Below are 20000 nucleotides of genomic sequence, written 5' to 3'. Positions count from 1 at the left end.
GATTGTTGTTGGTGTTATTAGCAGCTGTAGCAGTAGTAGTAGTAGTAGTAGTAGTAGTAGTAGTAGTAGTAGTAGTAGTAGAAGCAAAAGAAGAAGAAGAAGAAATAGTTCTTACATAGATACTCGTATCATTTTGTGCAAGCAGGTGTTCCAGCAGTTGCTCTTCTGTGTATTTAGTATTTTCCAGATAGTGCACAGGGACTTTCTGAAACAGAGTTAATAACGATAATAATAATAATAATAATAATAATAATAATGATGATGATGATGATGGTAATGGTGATGGTGATGGTGATGATGATGAGGATGGCGATGATGACAATGACACAATACCTGTTTCAAATTTTGCCACAGGGCCGGCAATTTTAGAGGAAAGGGTAAGTCAATTACTTTGACCCCAGTGCTGAATTGCCTCTTAATTTTATGGTCTCTGAAAAGATGGACAAGAATCTTGACCTTGGCAGAATCTGAACTCAGAATGTAAAAAGATAAGAAATGCCACACGAAACATTTCATTCAATGTGCTAATGATTCTGCCAGCTTACTGTCTTAATAATAATAATAATGATGATGATGATGATGATGATAATGGTTTCAGATTTTGACACAAGGCCAGCAATTCTGGGGGAGGGTTACATCAGCCCTGATATTCAACTGGTACTTATTCTATCAACCCTGAAAGGATGAAAGGCAAAATTAACTCCATGTATTCAGCAACAGTACATAGACGTTTGTTCATCCCTATATATCCATGAAAGAGGCGAACTTTTCAAGTTACACTTCGGTACATTATATATATATGTATATATATATATATATATATATATATATATATATATATATATACCCTTCAGGTAGATGGCCCTGCTCAGTATGTAGAAAAGGAGTAGGTAGTAACTCTATAAGATGTACCCGGTGCAAGCTATGGACACATAAGAGGTGCAGCAACATCAAAGGCAGGTTAACTAGCAAGTTAGTTTTTGTTTGTGGCAGATGTTCAGGTGCAATAAAGACTGTAAACAAACAGGAAACAACTTCTATCTCATTCCAGGGTGAAAAACTAGAGGTAGTCGATAGCTTCCGCTATCTGGGCAACCAAGTTAGTAGTGGGGGTGGGTGCGCTGAAAGTGTATCTGCTAGAATAAGAATAGCCTGGGCAAAGTTTAGAGAGCTCTTACCCCTGCTGGCGACAAAGGGACTCTCACTCAGAGTAAAAGGCAGACTGTATGACGCATGCGTACGAACAGCCATGCTACATGGCAGTGAAACATGGGCTGTAACTGCTGAGGACATACGTAAGCTCGCAAGGAATGAAGCCAGTATTCTCCGTTGGATGTGTAATGTCAATGTGAATACCCGTCAGAGTGTAAGTATCTTGAGAGAAAAGCTGAACATTAGAAGCATCAGTTGTGGTGTGCAAGAGAGACGATTGCGCTGGTATGGACATGTGGTGAGAATGGATGAGGATAGCTGCGTGAAAAAGTGCCACACCCTAACAGTTGAGGGAACCCGTGGAAGAGGTAGGCCCAGGAAGACCTGGGCTGAGGTGGTGAGGCAAGACCTTCGTACATTGGGCCTCACCGAGGCGATGACTACTGACCGAGACCTTTGGAAATGTGCTGTGCGTGAGAAGACCCGGCAAGCCAAGTAAGATCGTTGCCAGTGCCCCTGGACTGGCTCTTGTGCGGGTGGCACATGAGATGCACCATTTTGAGCGTGGCCGTTGCCAGTACCGCCTGACTGGCTCCCGTAGGATTTTCGAGTGAGATCGTTGCCAGTGCCCCTGGACTGGCTTGTGCGGGTGGCACATAAAAGACACCATTTCGAGTGTGGCCGTTTTCGTGCGGGTGACACGTAGAAGCACCCACTACACTCTCTGAGTGGTTGGCGTTAGGAAGGGCATCCAGCTGTAGAAACTCTGCCAAATTAGATTGGAGCCTGGTGTTGCCATCCGGTTTCACCAGTCCTCAGTCAAATCGTCCAACCCATGCTAGCATGGAAAGCAGACGTTAAACGATGATGATGATGATGATGATATTGTTGAGTACTTGTTTCAAAAGTAGTTTGAGTTTATGTCATTTTAACATTTCAAATGTGCTTTCTCCTCTGTGTGTGTGTGTGTGTGTGTGTTCCTTTGTGTTTGTCCTTTGCCATTGCTTGACAGCTGGTATTAGTTTGTTTATGTCCCTGTAACTTAGTGGTTTGGCAAAAACAACCAATAGGGTAACTACCAGATAAGTACTGTGGTCAATATGTTTAAGTAAAACCCTTCAAAATGGTGCCCCAGCATGGCTACAGTCCAATGACTGAAACAAGTAAAAGATAAAAAATAAAATACTTACACTTTCGTATTCTGTGGCATTTAGAAAAGAGGTACACTATTTTAAAGAGAAAAGGAAAAAGAACATGGTATTGGTGACTGTAATTACATGAATTATGATTAAGACTTTTTGGGACTATTCATTTTATCTTTAAACATAATGTTCATTTTAAATATTTTACACTTTTGTTGAGGCAATGACAAGTGAGAGAGACTTCTGGTGATTTGCAGTGTTTGAGAAGACATGTCAAGCTAAGTGAAATCGTGGTTGTGGCTAGTGCTGGTGACATGTGAAAGGTGACTTATAAAAGGTACTTGTGTCAGTGATATGTTAGAAGGCACTTGTGCCAGTGACATGTAAAAGACACCCAGTACACTCTGTAAAGTGGTTGGCATTAGGAAGGGCGTGGAGGCACAATGGCCCAGTGGTTAGGGCAGCGGACTCGTGGTCAGAGGATTGCGGTTTCGATTCCCAGACCGCTGTGTGTGTTTATTGAGCGAAACACCTAAGCTCCACGAGGCTCCGGCAGGGGGTGATGGTGACCGCTGTTGTATTCTTTCGCCCCCAACTTTCTCTCACTCTTTCTTCCTGTTTCTTGAGTAACGCTGCGATGGACTGGCGTCCCGTCTAGCTGGGGGGGAACACATATGCCATAGAAACCGGGAAACCGGGCCCATGAGCCTGGCTAGGCTTTCAAAGGGCGACGTTTATCGTTTTATTAGGAAGGGCATCCAACTGTAGAAACCATGCCAAAAGTGATAACTGGAGCCTGGTGTAGCTCTCTGGCTTACCAGCTCTGATCAGACCATCTAATCCAGCATGGAAAATGGATGTTAAACAATGATGATAATGATGAGAAGAAGCATGTAACACTTAGCACCTATGTTACTATGTTTTTGTTTGAATATGCTGCTATTATTTCAGTTTTTGAAAACAATGAAGAATTGAGTAAAATGATCTTGTTGTTATTAAGCTGCTGTTTGGGAGCATGAATTAACAGGAAAATTTTCGTGAAAGGATTTAATTTAGATTACTTCAAAACAGGAACTTTGTATAACAGAACCAGGTGAAGCATCAGACAGGTTAATCCACTATCAGCTTGGACCTAACGCAGGCAACTTATGGGAGCCATGTGGCTTAGTGGTTAGGATATTGGTCTCATCATCATCATCATCATCGTTTAACGTCCGCTTTCCATGCTAGCATGGGTTGGACGATTTGACTGAGGACTGGTGAAACCAGATGGCTACACCAGACTCCAATCTGATTTGGCAGAGTTTCTACAGCTGGATGCCCTTCCTAACGCCAACCACTCCAAGAGTGTAGTGGGTGCTTTTACGTGCCACCGGCACGAAGGCCAGTCAGGCAGTACTGGCAATGGCTATGCTCAAAATGCTGTATTTTACGTGCCACCCGCACAAGAGCCAGTCCAGGGGCACTGGCAACGATCTCGCTCGAAAGTCCTTACACATGCCACGGGCATTGTAAGATTGTGGTTTTGATTCATGGACTGACAATGCATTGCGTTCTTGAGCAAAACACTTCATTTCATGTTGCTCCAGTCCACTCAGCTGGTAAAAATGAGTAATCCTATGATGGACTGGCGTCCTGTCCAGGTGGGGAATACATACACCATAAAACCATGGAACCAGCCCTTATGAGTGAGCATGACCCGAGAAGGTAACTTTACCTTCCCTTTTTTATGCAGCCTATGGTAGTAGAGTGAAAAGGAGTATAGAAAGCTCATATGGATGTGGTATGGTGGATAAGAGTCTGATTACTCTTAATATAAATGTGTATAGCTTAGTGGTTAGGGCATTTGATTCAGAAGCATAAGGTCATGAGTTTGATTCCTAGTGATACATTGTGTTCTTGAGCAAGGCACTTAATTTCACATTGCTACAGTTCACTCAGCTGGCAGAAATAAGTAGCACCTATAATTGAAAGGGCCCAGCCTTCTCATATTCTGTGTCACACTGAATTTCCCTGAGAACTATGTTAAGGGTCCATGCATCTGTGGAGTGCTCAGCTGCTTGCGTGTTAATTTCATGTGCAGACTGTTCTGTTGATCAGATCAACTGGAACCGTCATTGTCGCAACTGATGGAGTGCCTGAGATAATCGTTACTAGTTCCAGTCACAGCTGAGTGGATTGGAGTGACAGGAAGTGTCTTGCTCAAGAATACAACACACTGTCCCGATCAATTCAGGAATTGAAACCGCAATCTTATGATCATGCAAGCAACACCCTGACCACTAGGCCACAATGCCTTTACAAAAGTACAAGATTAAAAATGGAAAGACTATTTCATAGAATTGGCCCTAGTACAGAACATTTCCCCACCCTGTTGTTTCTTTATTTCCCTGTGAAATATTACAGTTACTTACATCTTTTATATTATCATGGATTGGTGATAAATTCTTTATTGCCATGAATCGTCCTATTAAGTTAGCTGCATATTTCTTCTCTTGAGCTAAATTAAATTGGTATTTCGAGAGTCCAGTCCAAGTATAATGTTTGGTACTCAAAAGGAAAGCCTAAAAAACAGAAAATAAATAAATATATAAACATAGGCATGGTCATGGGTAAAGGGATAAGAAGCTTGCTTCTCTACCACATTGTTTTGTGTTCAGTTCCTCTGCATGGCACCATGGGCAAATATCTTCTACTAAAATCCTGTAGATGGAAACTATATATATATATATAATATATATATGTATATATATATATATATGTATATGTATATGTATATATATATATATATATATATATATATATATATATATATATATATATATACATACACATGTATGTATGTCATTGTTCAGTTTTATTTCAAGATTTCTTGCCAATAGAGAAAGAACTGGTTTCCAACGTAGATCCAAGGCTCCTTCATTGGAATTTCAACATCAACAACAAGGTATTTTTCTATGTATGTATGTATGTATGTGTGCAGATTTGTATATTTTGCTTTATGTATGTATTCTCATGCATATATTTGCATATCTAGACATGTTCACATATTTATATGTATGTATGTATCTGTGTATCTGTGTGTGTAATCTTTGTGCTTGTGTTTGTCCCCACCACTACTTGACAACTGGTGTTGGTTTGTTTACAACCCCATAACCTATCCGTTCAGCAACAGAGACGATAGAGTATGTACCAGACTTTAAAAATAAGTACTGAGGTCAAACTTGCTTATCTAAACCTTTCAAGGGGGTGCTCCAGAATGGCTGCAATGACTGCAACAAGCTAAAAAATGGTGTATTTTACGTGCCATGTGCACAGGAGCCAGTTCAGCGGCACTGGCAATGATCTCGCTCGAATGTCTTTACACATGCCACCAGCACAAGTGCCAGGAAGGTGATGCTGGGCACAGGTGCCATCACAATTTCACTTTCGCTTGTCCCAACAGGTCTTTGCAAGCCGAGTTTCGTGTCCAATGAAGGAGACGATGTTGGCATGGGTGCCAGTCGTCGAATTTAATTCGATTTCGATTTCTGTGCCAAGTTCAAATTCTGAAATAGGTTTAAGTTGGAGATAGATAATGCCGTACCAAGTTGGATTGCTCTAAATACAGTTCTACATGAAGATAAAGACTTCAGGATTGAAACTTCTAGCAGTTTAACCCTTTAGCATTCATATTACTCTGTCAAATGTAATGTTTATTCATTCACATTGTTTTGAATTAAGCCTGCATTATCTTGTAGCTTCAAGATTTTTATGATGTGATTGTTTATTTTTACACTGCCATTATAGGGGAAGTAAGAGAGAGCTTGGGTCTGGCCAGTTTGAACATACATAAAACAGGTTGAATATTTTGGCTAGATATGGCTGGTTTAAATGCTACAGGGTTAGCTGTCTATTGGGACTTTTTTCACTTACCATTTGTAGATAGCAGAAACTTGCTTCGGTGTATTTGTAGTAAATAGATGAGAGTGACTTGATATCATTACTATTCTGATTGCAAGCTGGTAAAAAAAAAAAAAAAAAAAAAAAAAATGGAAAGAAACAAAGAAGTATAATTATTTTGGCATTAATTAATCATTTGCAGTTTTGCAAAGCAGCATATTGGTTTCAAATTTTGGCACAAGGCCAGCAAGTTCAGCCTCGGAGGTAAGTCAATTGCATCAATCCCAGTACTCAATTGGTACTTATTTTATTGACCCCCCCCCCAAAAAAAAAGATGTAAAGCAAAATCAACCTTGGTGGAATTTGAACTCAGAATGTAAAGAAATGCCACTAAGCATTTTGCCCGGTGTGCTAACCATTCTGCCAGTTCACCACCTTGCAGGGCAGGGCAGTATATAGCAAAGGATTGTTCGAAACATTGGATAAAATTCCTTATAGGATACTTCTGTTATTTTTTCTCCTCCATTCTGAGTTCAAACCCTACTGAAGTCAACTTTGATATTTCATTCCTCCTGGGGTGGGAGATGTGTGGCAGGGCAGTGAAATAGAATACCAATCAAATATTGAGGTCAATGTAAACTGACCTGCTCTTCCTTCAAGACTGCTGGCCTTGTACCAAAATCAGAAACATTAATTGATTATTTCCATAATTATTTCTATAGGTGCAGGTTCTGAGTTCAATCCCACTGCATGTCTTTTATTCTAGCCCCTGGCTCTCCAAAGCCTTGTGAGTGGGGTTAGTAGACAGAGATTGAAAGAAGTCCATCATATATATATGTGTGTGTGTGTGTGTGTTATTCCACTCCCTGCTACCTGACAACCAGTGTTGGTTTGTTTATGTCCCCGTAACTTTGTGGACTAACAAAAAAAGGGCAATAGAATAAGTACTGGTGGTGATTTGTCCAGCATGACTGCAGTCCAATGACTGAGACAAGTAGAAGATAAAAAAAAAATTGAAACAATGGCATAGGTTTAGCAATGGGGTTGTAAAGGTCACTTTGCAAACCCCACTGCCAAGTTGACCAACGCCTTGTCAGTGAAATTTTATAGACAGAAACTATACAGAGGTTCATCATCATCATCATCATCATCATCATCGTTGTCGTCGTTGTTGTTGTTACCATGATCAACATGATTTAACATCTGTCTTCCCTGCTAGGATGAGCTGGACTTCAATGATTCAACAGGGTCCAACTAGACCAATGTTCAACTTTACCTGTGAACCCATTTGATTACTATTTAATTCTAGTGGACCCCTGTAGCTGGACAGACTTACCTAAAGGTTGCTTGTCCTTAAGTACTGCTTAGTGCATATATTACAGTAATTTTCATGGCCTTTGTGGTCTACTGGCACAAATCAAATCAGTCAATGCTGTTGACTGTATTTTAGTTAAAGCATTGGCTTTGACTAGATTTGTTCAAAGTTACCTCTCTTCAGTATTTCTCATTGATAATGGCTAAAGAGCAAGAAACATTGATGTCTGAGAATCCAATAGATAGCAGCACTGGACAGGTATGGTATTTTTTTTTTTTTACCATAGGCACAGGAGTGGCTGTGTGGTAAGTAGCTTGCTTACCAACCACATGGTTCCGGGTTCAGTGCCACGCAAGTGTCTTCTACTATAGCCTCAGGCTGACCAAAGCCTTGTGAGTGGATTTGGTAAACAGAAACTGAAAGAAGCCTGTTGTATATATGTATATGTATATATATATATATATATATATATATATATATATATATATGTGTGTGTGTGTGTGTGTGTGTGTCTGTGTTTGTCCCCCCAACATTGCTTGACAACCGATGTTGTTGTGTTTACATCCCCGTAACTTAGCAGTTTGGCAAAAGAGACCGATAGAATAAGTACTAGGCTTACAAAGAATAAGTCCTGGGGTCGATTTGCTCGACTAAAAGCAGTACTCCAGCATGGCAACAGTCAAATGACTGAAACAAACAAAAAAAGAAAATTGTGATGGCACCTGTGCCCAGCATCGCCTTCCTGGCACTTGTGCCGGTGGCATGTGTAATGACATTCGAGTGAGATTGTTGCTAGTGCCGCCGGACTGGCTCTTGTGCGGGTTGCATGTAAAATACACCATTTTGAGCATGGCTGTTGCCAGTACCACCTGACTGGCTTTCGTGCCGGTGGCACGTAAAAGCACCCACTACACTCTCAGAGTGGTTGGCGTTACGAAGGGCATCCAACTGTAGAAACTCTGCCAAATCAGATTGGAGCCTGGTGTCGCCTCCTGGTCCACCAGTCCTTAGTCAAATCGTCCAACCCATGCTAGCATGGAAAGCGGACGTTAAACGATGATGATGATGATGAAGATTGTAACTGCAGTGAATTTGCCTTTAGCTGTTGAAATATGTTACAAACATATTTTAAGTAACACATACATTCATACATACACACTCATACATACATGCACCTACACACACACTCACACATATGTACACACATACATACACTCACACACACATTCACACATACATATACATATGGTGTACACAGTAGTCAGTAGAGCATCAGATCAAAAACCTTGCGGTATTTCATCAAGTTCCCTTTACATTCTGGGTTCAATCTCTAGCTATATTCACGCTCCAAATTTGATAAAAAAAATATGTCTCACTCAACAAAAATATGAACTAAGGTGAATGTAGTCAGCTATAGATTATAATGTAGTGGTGCTCCAGCATGAACACATTCAGATATACAAGTTAATTTGTTTCCCAAAACTGCTTGTCAGACGCTTGCTTTCCAACCATATGATTCCAGGTTCAGTTCCACTGTGAATTTCAAGATATTTTAATGTAATTTTAGTAAATTTATCTGTTAAAATGAGATGCCAGTGTTAATTTTCATTTTTGCATAATTTAGTTGACAGTTTATTTCCTGCCTCCTGTATACATACATACATACATACATACATATATATATATAAATTAAAACATTAGGGTAAAAAATTGGATATTAATTAATATCAATTTAATACCAGAGAACGAGCACATTAAAAGAATCAAGGAGATTCAGAAAAAATATCTGAGATCTCAAAAGATTATTGTATACGTATATATAAAGGAGACCACTAGGTGGACTGTTAATGTGCTAGAAGAAGATCACATGTAATGTGTCTACTAAGACTGAATTGTTCTCAAAGGAAATTTAGCGAAGTAACAAAACAAATGCAGGCAAGACAAGTGAAAATTACATATGCGGATAATTTTGTATATATTTTGTATATAATTTTGTATATATATATATGTGTATACACACACACACACACACATGTATATATTTGTGCATGTGTGTTTTTGTGTTTGTCCCCACCTCCACTTGATGACTGGTATTGGTGTGTTTGTATCCCCTGTAACTTAGCAGTTCAGCAAAAGTGACTGAGAGAAAAAGTACTGGGGTCCATTCATTTGACCAAAGCTTCTTCAAAGTTGCACCCCATCATGGCTGCAGTCTAATGACTGAAACCAGGGAGAAAATAAAAAGTGAATGAGTGAAAAACAAAATAGAAATTTTGAAAGAAGTATCTATAAAACTAGTTTTTTTTAAACATTAAATGCCTTTGGAAAGGGGTCCACTGGAATAAAACAGTAATCAAATGGATCCATAGAGAAAAGAAAAAAATTGTTGAGAATAGGTGCAGGAGTGGCTGTGTTCATTCCCACTGTGTGGCACCTTGGACAAGTGTCTTCTACTATAGCCTCAGGCCGACCAAAGCCTTGTGAGTGGATTTGGTAGACGGAAACTGAAAGAAGCCCGTCGTATATATATGTATATGTATATATATGCGTGTGTCTGTGTTTGTCCCCCCAGCATCGTTGTAATGTTTTTGATAACATGTCTGCTCTCCAGGACTTACTCAGGGTTAAACAATATCAACAATAAAATTAAGAACAGAAAATCATAGAAGCACACACACACACACACACACACACATGCATGCACACAGACACACACACACGGACATACACACACAAACACATACACAAAATTCCTTATACACGTAAACACGCACACACATGCACACACACACACACAAATTCACAAACATATACATGTCTTCACGAGTAGGTGTGTGCATGTGTATGTGTGTTTGTGTTAGTGAGTGTGTGTGTGTATTTGTGTGTGTGTGTGTGTGTATGTTTCTATATGCATATCACATTAAAGTTTCATTACCTGCTTTTGTACAGAGTAAAGTACACAGGAGTACAGGAAGGAATACTCGGAGTAGGGTGCCATAAATTATCCTTGCCATTTTCTTTTCTAAATCCAGGAAAGTAACAAGCGATGATGGTTAAGTAAAAACAGATGGCAGAAGAACAACGAGAAGACCAAAAGAACCAAATAAAAAAATGCCAAAATAAAAAGAATAATTGACTCTGGAGCAGAGAATGAAAACTTAATGGAATGAATGAAAAACTGTTCTTTGGTATCGTTTCGCTTGTAAAGCTCTCCCACAACAGCAATAACAACAACAACAACAACATACACAAATGGAACAAAACTCAAATATGACAAGTTTTTGTGACAACTAGATAAGTAAATGATGATAATAATAATAATAATGATGATGATGATGATGATGATTATGTTATTTTCTTTTTTTTTTTCTTTAATGATAAAAATTAAAAAAGTTTAAAAAAGATTAACTGTGTCATGACTTCGGATAAAGTAGTAAACTAACGAAGATAATAGTGGGGAATAAAGGTCAATATAATGATTAAAAAAAAAACCCACAGAAGCTGATGTATATATGTGTATATATATATATATATATATATATATATATATATATATATATATAATATACACACATGCATGTGTGTGTGTGTGTGTGTGTGCGTCTATCTGCATATGTATACACACACACACACATGTATACATACATACATACATATATATTTATATAAAGAGGGACTGACTGGCAAAGAGGGGGAGAGCAAAGAAGAGAAAAAGAGAGGAAAAGAGAGGGAGAGGGAGAGAGAATGGGAGAGAGAAAGCGAGAGAGTGATGGTAGCACCAGAATTTTGTTGTAACACAGATAAGGCCAAACCAGAAATCTCTTAGGATGGTCACACATCTTAAATAAGTAATACTATGAGTAATAATGGTTTCTAATTTTGGCACAAGGCCTGCAATCTTGAAGGAGTGGGTAAGCCAATTCCATCTACTCCTGCGTTTGACTTGTACTTATTTTATGAACTCTGAAAGGATGAAAGGCAAAGTTGACTTCAGTGGAATTTGATCTTAAAACATTAAGACAGACAAAATGTTCGTAAGCATTTTGCCCATTACATCAACCCCAGTGTTTCACTGGTACTTATTTCATTTACTCTGAAAGGATGAAAGGCAAAGTCGACCTCAATGGAATTTGAACTCAGAACATAGAGATGGACGAAATGCTACTAAGCATTTTTACCTGACATGCTAACCATTCTGCCAACATAATAATAATAATAATAATAATAATAATAGTAATAATAATAATAATAATAATAATAATAATAATAATAATAATAATAATAATAATAATAATAATAAATGCCCAGATGCAGTACCAGACAGTGGCTCTCATGGCTTCTGATCTTAATTGATTGGAAGTGTTACCATGTACATTGTTTTGTCTTGGTATAAAACGATGGGCTAAAGCAAATATTCTGCTTGATACCACAGATTTGCTTGTCAGTTGTTTGACCTTAACCAGTTGAGCATGTCCCTTGGTGGCTGACGATATGTGCACCTCTGATCACGAGCAGAAGTAGCGGGGGAGCATGATAGCCATGTGTTGAGAGGAATTCTTTGGGGTTTGAATAATTCACCTTTGGAAACACAGTTGTTTTGCTCAACATCCTTAAACAAACCTTATTCAGGGACCTTTTGAGTGGGATGGGCTACTCGACCTGCAGAAAATTCTAACTGGGCCTCCACCTGCAAGGTCATGCGCTGTATATCTTGATATGAGATCACTATGTCGTGCACATATGGTTGCGATGCATGTGCCTGGTGTACCCTTATCAGATGGGTAATCATGATGGGTATACTGGGCTTCGTATATTTTATTCCAGTGTCACTTTGATGGCATGCACTGCTCTCTCACTCAATAATAATAATAATAATAATAATAATTCATTCTTTTATTAGCCACAAGGGCTCACATGCAATAATATTAAAAAACATGCAACAGCATAAAAGACAAAAATGGGATGATACAATGGGTTTTCCGTGTGTAAACAAAGCACAACAATAAAAGGTTAAATGAATTAAAACTCCCAATAGGAGAGGTGCTTTAAGATCCACGTGGAAAAATCCACAAAAGTCATGGGTACCTGATCAACAGGGCAAGAGCCCTTCTCCTTTAATCTGGTTCTTTCATACTGGTCATTAATAATAATAATAATAATAATAATAATAATAATAGTACATGGAACAAATAGGGGCTGCAATAAAGGTGGAGCACTTGCAGAAAACAGCACTGCTTGGAACCACTTGAAAACTCCGGATGGTGCTTGAAAAATAAGGGATGTTACCTTAGTTCACTGGTAGTGAACAGCTGGCATTGTAGTTCATCTCCAGCGTTAGAAGCTGTGTAAAGACAATAAATAATAATAATAATAACAATAGTGGTTTCAGATTTTGCCACAAGGTCAACAAGTTCATTTGAGGGGGTCTAGTTGATTACATTGACCCCAGTGCTCAACTGGTACTTATTTTATCGACCTGAAAAGGATGAGAGGCTAAGTCAACCACAGCACAATTTGAACACAAAGACAGAGGGATGAGGCAATGGTAAGTAGGAGAGCAGACTTGTAGAGTATGGCAAGGAACAGAGGAGAGAGAAAGGATTTGTGATATGATTGAGAAAAAGGGTAGAACAACTATGGACATGTGTTTCGATCTGCTGGGCTTTATCAGTATGATACAATCTCAACTTGCTGTTCTTAACTTACACTTTGTGTATAGTTGCAGGTATGGCTGTATGGTTAAGAAACTCACTTTTTAGTCATATGGTTTGGGGTTCTGTCTCACTTGAAGGTACCTTGCGCAAGTGTCTTCTACTATAGTCTTAAGCCAACCAATAGCTATCTGTCTGTCTAACTATCTGTCTGTCTGTCTAACTATCTATCTATCTATCTATCTATCTATCTATCTATCTATCTATCTGTCTGTCTGTCTATCTATCTATCTATTTGTCTATCTATCTATCAATCTCTCTCTCTATCTGTCTATACACACATATATGCCAACATGATAATCCAACATGATAATGATAACGATGACGACTATGATGACAATGATGATGATGTTACACAAACGCACTTCTACAATTTGAATGAAGGATAGCAGCAACAACAACGATGATGACAACAACAATAACAACAAACTTGAAAAAACGTAACCAGGATAACGGAAAAGCCTAATTTAGAAGTAATCTGTTTTTTTATTCTCTTTTTGTCTTTTATTCTTTTATCTTTTCTTTTTTTGTTTTTCTTGACTGTTTTTCTCATTCAATTTTTTTCCCTAGTTTTGATGAATTTGTTCCATTAAACCTATTTTTCTTTTATAGTCTAAAGTTCAGTATTTGTTGATGGCATCAAACCTCAAGGTTTGGAATAATGCATCTGTTCGTCTGTTTGTCCCTCTTTCTGTCTGTCTGTTTGTCTCTCTTTCTGCCTGTCTGTTTGTCTGTCTATATTATCAACAACTGAGAATTAAAAAATTTTTCTTTTTATCTTTTACTTGTTTCAGTTATTGGACTATGGCCATGCTGGGGCATCACCTTGAAGAGTTTTAGTTGAACAAATTGACCCTAGTACTTTTTTTTTTTTAAACTAGCAATTATTTTATTGGTCTCTTTTACCGAACTGCTAAGCTACAGGGATGTAAACACTCCAACACCAGTTGACAAGCAATGGTGGGGGACAAACACAGACACAAAGACACACAACATAGATATATACAAACATATACATATATATATATATATATATATATATATATATATATAATGAAATGATTTAAAAAAAAAGAAAGGAATTAAGTATACACTGAAAAGAAGGGACATACAAAGATTAAAAAGAAAAAGGGTTGTGGGGAGGATGATGGAGATATAGCCCTACTGATACAGGAAGACCACTAGGGATAATTGAGGAACCCCACAGTCCGAGATTTCCCTGAAACTCCAAGAGCAAATGCTCTTTCTAGTTCCTTCTCTCTGAGTTACAGGTCTACACTGAGAGGTACAAATCTACTTTTGCCATTTTCGCAACGTTTTTCCACCTTTCAATAAACTCACTCACGGACAGCACTTCCCTCTCCACTCTCAATTTCCTTTTCAAGTGAACCTTGAAAAAGTCAATGGGAGCTCTATCAAAGAGGAATGTTCTCATGCCTTTCGGCCATGTCCACCAAACAACGTCTTTTGTCACAGCCACTAGGCAAAGGAAAAGTGCCTTGCCTGCTTGACTGAGGGAGGGTGGTGGGGCAATCACCACTACAGTCTCGATTGACAGATGGATCCATCTCACACGTGACAGCAGCTGTTTGACATAACCCCATAAGTTAGCCATGCCCAAACACTGAACGAGTACGTGCAGAACCGTCTCATCACTCTGCGCATACTTTGGACAAGCCCAATAATAATAAATATTAAATATCTTTGTTCTTGGTGTTGGGAAGATACTTGGCAAAGAATGGAAACAAAATTGAAAGAGAAGAAAAACACAATAATAATAATGATAACAAGAGCACTCAGAGAGCGCAAACCTCTGCCAAGGCAACACCAATGTCCTCTCAACGATTAGCCAGAGATGATTTTTAAGATGAGAATATCTGAAATAAACTCGACTGCTCTCACAAATGAGAATACTAAAGATGAACCCGACCACTCTCAGAAATTAAGTAAGAATACAGGAAAAATAATCCAGAATCCTTATCCAGCACCAGGTCAATCCCAAAATCTAATCAATTTGTGCCAGTCATGAGGTCAAACATCCCAGAAAGTTTCATCCGAATTCATCCAGTGGTTCTTGAGATATCTTGTCCATGGACAAACAAACAAACAAACAAAAAAAAACAAGACTGAAAACAATACCTCTGCCTTCACTAAGGTGGCGGTAATAATGATGATGATAACAGTAATGATAATAATGCCATGATGCAGTACCAGGCAGTGGCTCTCATGGGTTCTAATCTCAACTGATTGGAAGTGTTATCATGTACATTGTTTTGTCTTAGTATAAAAGAGGAGCTACAACAAATATTCTGCTCAATACAACAAATATTCTACAACAAATATTCTGCTCAAGACTTTCTAATCAGTTGCCTGACCATAACCAGTTGAGCAGTTCTCTTAGTGGATGATGATATGTGCATCTCTGATCATGAGCAGGAGTAGTTGGGGAGCATCATAGCCATGTGTTTAGAGGAAATCTTTGGAGTTTGAATAATTCACCTCTGGAAACATGGGTGTTTTGTCCATCATCCTTTAACAACCCTCAGTCAGGGACCTTTTGAGCGGGATGGGCTACTCGACCTGAAGAAAATTCTAACTGGGTCCCACCTACAAAACATGTTTGGCCATGGGGTAAATATATTGCTTTGGAAACAGGTGATGGTAGGTCATTCAGGTATAGCAAATCTGCCTCAACAAATTCTGTCTGACTTATGCATGTATGGGAAAGTGGACATTAAATGATGATGATGATGATGATGTTGGCACTCCGTCGCTTACGACGACGAGGGTTCCAGCTGATCCAATCAACAGAACAGCCTGCTCGTGAAATTAACGTGCAAGTGGCTGAGCACTCCACAGACACGTGTACCCTTAACGTAGTTCTTGGGGATATTCAGCATGACACAGTGTGACAAGGCTGACCCTTTGAATTACAGGCACAGCAGAAACAGGAAGTAAGAGTGAGAGAAAGTTGTGGTGGAAGAGTACATCAGGGTTCGCCACCATCCCCTGCTGGAGCCTCGTGGAGCTTTAGGTGTTTTCGCTCAATAAACACTCACAACGCCCAGTCTGGGAATCGAAACCGCGATCCTACGATCGCGAGTCCGCTGCCCTAGCCACTGGGCCATTGCGTCTCCACGATGATGATGATGATGATGATATAGGATGTCCTTAATAGGATTGGACACATATGCAAGCACTAAATTTAGATAAATGACATCAATGAATAAATGGTGTCGATTATTATGAGTCAGTGTTTGTAGAAACATTTACATTGCAAATAATTTTCATTCATATCAACTATTATGATGTTAGTGGAGAAAATAATCTTTTGGACTTTGTTTTAACGAAACAATGCAATAGAAATTTGTTTGATTAGCAAGCAGACACGCAGTTACATAAAAATGATAAAAGACAAAAAGAAATGAATATGCTTATAGTATCATAATTAACTACTTTTTCTCTCTCTTTCTCTCTCTCTCTTCTTCTCTACCCTCCATCTTTCTCACTCTAAAACACATCCAAGCCAAAGACCATGTTTTTTTATAAAATCAACTATTTAACTCTAGTGATAATTTTATGATCTTTACTTTCTTATTATTTCACATGTATTTTCCTTTATATAGGCACAAGCTTGGCTGTGTGGTTAAGACATACACTACAAGGGTTTCAGGTTCAGTCCCACTGAATGGCACCTTGAACAAGTATCTTTTACTATAGCTCTGGGCTGACAAATTTGATAGATAGAAGCCTCTGTCACGTATATTTGTGTGTGTGTGTGTATAAATATATATATATATATATATATATATATATATATAAATAAAGCAGGCTAGCAGAATCATTAGCACACTGGTCAAAATAGCAGCATTTTGTCTGTCTTTATGTTCTGAGTTCCAATTCTGACAAGTTTAACTTTGCCTTTCATCCTTTCAAAATTGATGAAATAAGTACCAGTTACATGCTGGGATTGATGTAATTGGTTAGCTTCCTCTACCCAAAAGTTTCAGGGCTTGTGCCTATAATAGAAAGGATTATTACTATATATATATATATTCATATATATATAAAATACAAAGGATATATAAGCATATGCATGTATACACACATATATGTACATACTTACATCTACATGTGTATATAGATGCATATTCGGGTACAGGACGTTAGAAAAATGAACTACAGACAACGAAACGAACACATAGAAAAACAAACAAGCCACTTATTGAATCATTCCTTCATCAGCTGCCTCTATTCTAAACTAGGCGTTTCAAAGATAAGGCAGGATGCACTCTTAGAATAGTTTCTTCCTGAGTTGTGGATTAACCCACTAAACAGTATTCCAATGTAGCAAACACAAACCAAGACAGGAAAAATTGGACAGTGAAAACAACATTAAAAAGCCATAGGGCCAAACGAGATAGATAAATAGATAGATAGATAGATGTAGATATATATATTCATATACATAATTGATTTAAAAAGATCAAACATAAATCTTGAGTAATTAAGAGGTCAACAGATAATAGGTCATTGACTTCAACTTGTTATTACATTGTTGTATAACAAATAACAGATTTTTGATTAAGGTAACTTATAATACCCCTGACAATTTGGGTGAATATGGATTTTTAATTAATCTAACTTAAATTAATTATTCATTGCAAAATTCAATTTTTGTATCTATCTAACCTTTGATCATGAGTGCTGGGTAGGTAATGACCAAAAGAATATGATTGCAAAAATACCAGTGGCCAAATTGGAGTTCCTCGAAGGATCTCTGGAGTTTACGCTACTTGGTAGGATATGCAACATGGAGATCAGGGTGTCTCTCCAGGTCAAACCATTACTTCTCTGCAGGTCATGGCTCTGGTATTGTAGACTTGTGGTTAAAATGCTACAGGAAATGATCACAAGGCAGGTTCTTGGAGCCCAGGCGACCAAGAAGAGATCTTGGGATAGGTCAAAAGTAAGATGTCTAGATAATATTCATAGTCCCAGTTGGTCATGCTTGGGAATCTAGCAGGAAAATGTAATGATGGTTACTTCTGATAGCATCCAATGGAAGGGGTGCCTGAGGACTCTCCCTTCATGGCTCTGCTAGGAATGATAGGTGGGGAAAATGAACGGATAAATGCATTGCAGTTATGTTATCATGAAATTAATAACATTCATCTTGATGGAACAGTTGTTGAACACAAATTATTAAAGTATCTACTATATGTGAAATTTATACTTTTCTACTTTATTCTCTCTCTCTTTTCTCTCTCTCTCTCTTTTCTCCCCCTCTCTCTCTCTCTCTCTCTCTCTCTGTTTTCTCCCTCTCTCTCTCTCTTTTCTCCCTCTCTCTCTCTCTGATGCAACTCTATCTCGGTATCTTTCTCCTCCTCTCGTTCTTCCTTCTGTTGTTCTTCACCTCTACCCTTATTGTTTCTACAGCTGGATGCCCTTCCTAATGCCAACCACTCCGAGAGTGTAGTGGGTGCTTTTACGTTCCACTGGCACGAGGGCCAGTTAGGCAGTACTGGCAACGGCCACGCTCGAAATGGTGTATTTTACATGCCATCTGCACAGGAGCCAGTCCAGCAGTACTGGCAACGATCTCGCTTGAATGCCTTTTCACATGCCACTGGCACAAGTGCCAGGGAGGCAACGTTGGTAATGATCACGCTCTAATGGTGCTATTTACGTGCCACCAGCACGGAAGCCAGACAGTTGGTGCTCTGGCAACGATCACGCTTGGACGGTGCTCTTAGTGCTCCACTGGTACAGGTGCCATCACGATTTCGCTTTCGCTTGCTCCAACAGGTCTTCGCAAGCCAAGTTTAGTGTTCAATGAAAGAGACGTTGGCATGGGTGCCAGTCTACAAATTTAGTTCGATTTCGATTTCACTTGCCTCAACAGGTCTTCTCAAGCGGAGTTTAGTGTCCATTGAAGGAATGTTACGCATAAGTGGGCTGGCTACATCCCTGGCAGAGGCTTTGGATTTTGGTCTCACTTGGCTTGCTGGGTCTTCTCACGCACAGCATATTTCCAATGGCCCAGTGGTTCATTAATGTCATTACAGCAAACCTGGGGCTTAAGACCAGTACCATTGTATCCCATAATGCTACATGGTATTAAACATGCCATTTCTTTCTTCCTTTCTTTCTTTACCCTTATCTGTCTCTCCTATTCACTGATTTCTCCAACTTATTCTCCTTCTCTAATTCTTTCTCTCTCTCTCTTTCTTCCTCTCTCTCTCTCTCTTTCTCTCTCTCTCTCTTTCTCTCTCTCTCTCTCTCTCTTTCTTTCTTCCTCTGTTTCCTCATATGTCCCTATCTCCTCTTACCTCTCTTCTTCTTCCTCTCCCTCCCTTTCTCCTTCCCTACAATCTCACCAGGAGGCCATGCAAGCTGGTGACCTTTGAAGCTGTAAAAAATCTAGTAACATCAGTAAGTAGGTTTGTGACAGAGTAAAAGAAAGAGAAGAGAGAGTAAAGAGAAGGATAAGCTGAGAAAGTGAGGGAGAGAGAGGGGGTGGGGGAGAGAGGTAGAGAGAGAGAGAGAGAGAAAGAGAGAGAGAGAGAAGGGAGGATATGAGTAGAGTGGGGAAGATGATTAGGTTGAAAAACGCTCACACATATTCATATACATACATACACATATTTATATAAATACATAAATATATATATTTATACACATACACATGTGTGTGTATGTTTGTGTATCCATATGTGTGTGTGTTTGTGTGTGTATATATATATATATATATATATATATATATATATATATATATATATATATATATATATAAAT

General features: G+C 38.7%; 1 protein-coding gene across 1 annotated transcript in view; it reads right to left on the bottom strand.

The window, feature by feature from the left end:
- LOC106868931 (uncharacterized) overlaps positions 1-10805 on the bottom strand; it is a 13777-nt gene extending 2972 nt beyond the window's left edge. Inside the window, exons 1-5 of the mRNA XM_014914400.3 lie at positions 10427-10805; positions 6210-6295; positions 4709-4858; positions 2343-2378; positions 116-205 (exon numbers count right to left, since the gene is read on the bottom strand). Of these exons, the coding sequence (XP_014769886.1) occupies positions 116-205; positions 2343-2378; positions 4709-4858; positions 6210-6295; positions 10427-10505 (441 nt within the window). The 5' untranslated portion in view covers positions 10506-10805. The remainder of the gene's footprint in view (positions 1-115; positions 206-2342; positions 2379-4708; positions 4859-6209; positions 6296-10426) is intronic.
- Positions 10806-20000: the final 9195 nt, after the last annotated feature.

This window comes from Octopus bimaculoides, chromosome 14 (genome assembly GCF_046866305.1).
Source record: "Octopus bimaculoides isolate indiv1 chromosome 14, ASM4686630v1, whole genome shotgun sequence".
Classification (NCBI taxonomy): Eukaryota; Metazoa; Mollusca; class Cephalopoda; order Octopoda; family Octopodidae; genus Octopus; species Octopus bimaculoides.
Note: the sequence above shows the minus strand (reverse complement) of the source record. Positions and strands in the feature narration are given on the sequence as shown.